Here is a 3700-nt window from a genome sequence, read left to right as displayed (position 1 = left end):
TTTTTTTTATATGTGACTAATTTTGCAACGTGTCTTTACACTTAAATATGATAGCTTTAGGTTTTGTCCACCAGTGTTTCCAGCCGTGCCCGAAGTAGCTGTGTGCGTCTGCGGCAGGCCATGACCCTCCTATCCGCCCAACAGTTTCACTGACGGCAGAAGGAGCCTATGGCTCCTCTGCCCTCAGTATCCTCCCCTGCAACCAGGAAGTTCAGGCTGAAGGAGCACTTCAGGGATCAGCAGCGGTTACAAGTGGTGTTGACAGGTAAGTGAGGGGGGGGGGCCACACGGGTGAGTCAAAAAGGTACTGGGCATTTATGAGAATGCACTACAGTAAAAAACGCCCAGCCTTTAATACTACTTTAACTTTACCGCTATCACATAGGGTGCAAAGAAGTCCACTATGTGATATGCACAGACACAGTGACAGGTCCTCTTTATGGAGACATCAGGGGTTTAATAGACCCCCAATGTCACCTAGGGACCCAAAAAAAAAGCATAGATCTGCTTCATCAGCAGCTTGAGAAATGAGAGGCTGGAAGTGATGTAATACACACTATTAGACACTTTTATACTGATCACGGTTGCTTCTCATGCTCACGTTTCATATGACGGCAGTATACTCACCAGCACAAGAGCTGTGGGTTTGGCAACACATGTTCTAATCGGCTGTAGTTGGTGATCCGGAATGTCAGGGGCACGGGCGTTGGATTGTTGGAGAAATGGCGGGTGATGCCAGCCGGGAAGGACAAAACCATTTCACCGGTAATTTTCACTATACACCTGGGGAGAGGCAACACATTATAATTACACAGAATGTATGTGACATGAGCTCCGCTTGGTCTGTACTGAATACCATTATTCTATAAAGCTGACGTTCAACTCACCTAAAATCATATGTAAATAACCAATTTCAACTAGCAGCAGAACTAGCTAAATACAAAGCTGAAATACATCAAATGGACCTTTATTGTGTGTAATCATTCTTGTGATTTACATACCCGTCACACTGCATAGCCCGTAGAGTGAAATCCAAAAATTGTGTACTCCTCTCTGTAGCTTTTTGTGTCACTTGTCTGTTTACTGTCCTTTTGAAAGAGTTTCATTACACTGATGGGGACCTCCCTGTGCTCCCCTTCTCCTGTAACCTGTTTAAAGGAGAACTATGATGCGAGTGAAAATCACTCAGCCTTTATAGTTCTAGCCGACCTGTGAAAATGAAACTGTCACACGTCGGCTCAATAGATCGGGAAGTGACATACCGTCACTCGCTCACTTCTCGATCATCTCCCTGCAGAGAGCCGTGACTGTCACTCCCTGCAGGGATCCCCCCCCCTCCCTTGTCTGATCCTCCAGCACTGACTGGAGGAATGCACCGGGCAGGCACAGCTGGTCCGTCCGGGCTGCGGCTGTCTCAGTATACTGCAAGCTGTAGCTTGCGATATACTGAGCTTTGGGTCACGGGAGGACGCTAGTTTATGTCCTCCTGTGACCCTTAAGAGAACTATGGGGAAAAGCACTAGCCCCATAGTTCTCCTTTAAACATTCGCCCCTTCAGTTCCCTGTGCTTGAAAATCCCTACAAACATTGTTCTGAAAAACAATATGTCTGTTTTTAGCATTGCAAAAGATTCCTGGGATACATTATATGAAGTCATTTTATCTCTCTCCTGGCATTAGAAGTGGAAGGAGTTTTGCCAGTATGAGGTTTGGGTTTCTTTTGCTGGGCAAGAGTACTTTCTCCACCAGTGACCTCTTTAATAAAAGGTGTCCAGGGAAGAAACAAGAGACATTCTCCATTGAAAGGCATATGCAGTAAGCATTTTTGCACTTCTGTTTTACAGACCAACATTTCAGCCAAAAAGTTCTCATATTCATAGACAGGAGACCCATTCTGGATAGACAAAATATCCACTGGCCTGGCAACACAATGGTGTAATGCAGCAGACATGAGCTCTAAATGTTCCAAACCACATGGTCAGCAAGGAGAGTTTTGGCTTCCTCTGACACTTCCTTAGTTTTGACAGCCTTAGGACCCGAGGGAGCCTAGATTTGTAAGAGCAGTGGTTTCAGATGCAGATTGCTCCATTCTTAGACAGGTAAGTACTGTGTCAACAAGAACCAAAATGGTATTTTGTAACCTGAAGGGTATGTCAGTAGACTGATTCTCCTCAGCTACAAACTCATCCAAAATGGATTGGCAAGACTCTTCATCATCCTGAGCTGAGGGAGCAGAAACTTCTGTAGCGGCAGGAATGTCAAAAGCACACTCTGGAGAAGAAGGCTTAGAAGTCCACTCTTGGCCCCTACATTCTGATTCCGCTGTTAGTGATTTTGTTCATAAACTGAACTGTAGAAAATCCCTCCCTGGATAATGCAGAGGAGGGAGCACTCCGAAGAGAGTGTGGACTCAAGCAGGGGACAAAGATCCAAGCTTTCAGCGTCAGGTTTTTGGGAAGGGATTCTGCAGACCACCTTAGTGGATCGTGAGCTGGAGAGGCAATGCAACAAAGGCAACTTAATATTACAGCAAGAAGTACATACCAGCTGCTGAAGGAGAGGAGGTTATATGGCCAGAGATGACTTTAAGCAGCTGCAAGGACAAACCCAGGTAAGACTTGTGAACGCTTGCAAGTAGAGCAATTGCAGGAAACTACCCCACGTTGAAAAGCCAGAAGAGATAGTGTAAAGTGCCTGCGTGACACAGCTGTGACGCATCACTTTTTTATAGTAGTGTATCCAGGGTATGGCACATGCCACTTTAAGCGGTTGGCGCCGCTCCGTGGATCAGCAAAAGTTCATCAACCCACAGAGACTGCTGACTTTTTCTATGCCTACCTCTCTCCCATAGACATCTCCCCGCCCAGCACTTAGCGACAATGGACGCTCTGACTAGCGTCCCAATGGACGCCGGTCAGAGCGTCCCAGGTTGCTAGGAGCTGGGCAGGACGATGTGTAAGGGCCATACACATCTCCCTGCCCAACCAGAGCGGGGAGGACGCCAGCCAGTGCGTCCCAGGTTGTTAAGAGCCGAGCGGGGAGATGTGTAATGTTCTGCAGCTAACACAGTACCAAAACTGGAGATTGCCACATGCAGAACCCAGAGACCATGTCACATCCCAGGCATTCTGTACCCCCTCCATGGGCATACTCCCAAGGTAGACTTGACGGAACAGGATCACACCCGAGGTTGTCGAGGCCCTGGACCTACAAAGTGTTTTACGGCTAACAAACCAGTACATTAGGTGTCTAGGAAGCATCACAAACAGAGCCCAATGCCTGAGGGTCACATTACAGGTTAGATCCACAATCTTTGACCAGGCGCGGTCTGGGTACAATCCTTAAGGTGGCGCTGAGGATTGGCCAATCTGGATAGCTGCGGCTCAACTGGGCAGTGTAACAGAATCTTGATAGGAGGAAAAAAAAAAATTATAAAAGCAAAACCATCTAGTAAAAATAGGTAAACTTCTTTCCAAAGAGAAAAGACGTCCATCCTCATGGGACACTAGCAAAAAACTGAAGCATCATGGGAGTAAGAAGGGCTATAATTGGATGGTCAATGGCTTTGTTGTTTGGCAGTGCCCAATTCCTCCTAAAGGAAACGGTATAACCCATCTGTCTCTGAATCCTACTGATCCTGTGTCCCTTAAAAAATAAGAAATATAGTTTAGTATAGTATAGTTTTGGCTATACATAAACTG

The 3700-nt window shown here is 46.4% G+C and overlaps 1 protein-coding gene across 1 annotated transcript in view; it reads right to left on the bottom strand.

Annotated features, from left to right (window-relative positions):
• Positions 1 to 3700, bottom strand: part of SGIP1 (SH3 domain GRB2 like endophilin interacting protein 1) — a 115698-nt gene that overhangs the window by 7257 nt on the left and 104741 nt on the right. Inside the window, exon 19 of the mRNA XM_018563096.1 lies at positions 628 to 783. Coding sequence (XP_018418598.1) covers positions 628 to 783 — 156 coding nt within the window. The remainder of the gene's footprint in view (positions 1 to 627; positions 784 to 3700) is intronic.

Source organism: Nanorana parkeri, unplaced genomic scaffold (assembly GCF_000935625.1).
Source record: "Nanorana parkeri isolate BGI_ZX_2015 unplaced genomic scaffold, ASM93562v1 scaffold630, whole genome shotgun sequence".
NCBI classification, from domain to species: Eukaryota; Metazoa; Chordata; class Amphibia; order Anura; family Dicroglossidae; genus Nanorana; species Nanorana parkeri.
The sequence above is the reverse complement of the archived record's forward strand: the minus strand, read 5'-3'. Positions and strand labels throughout refer to the sequence as shown.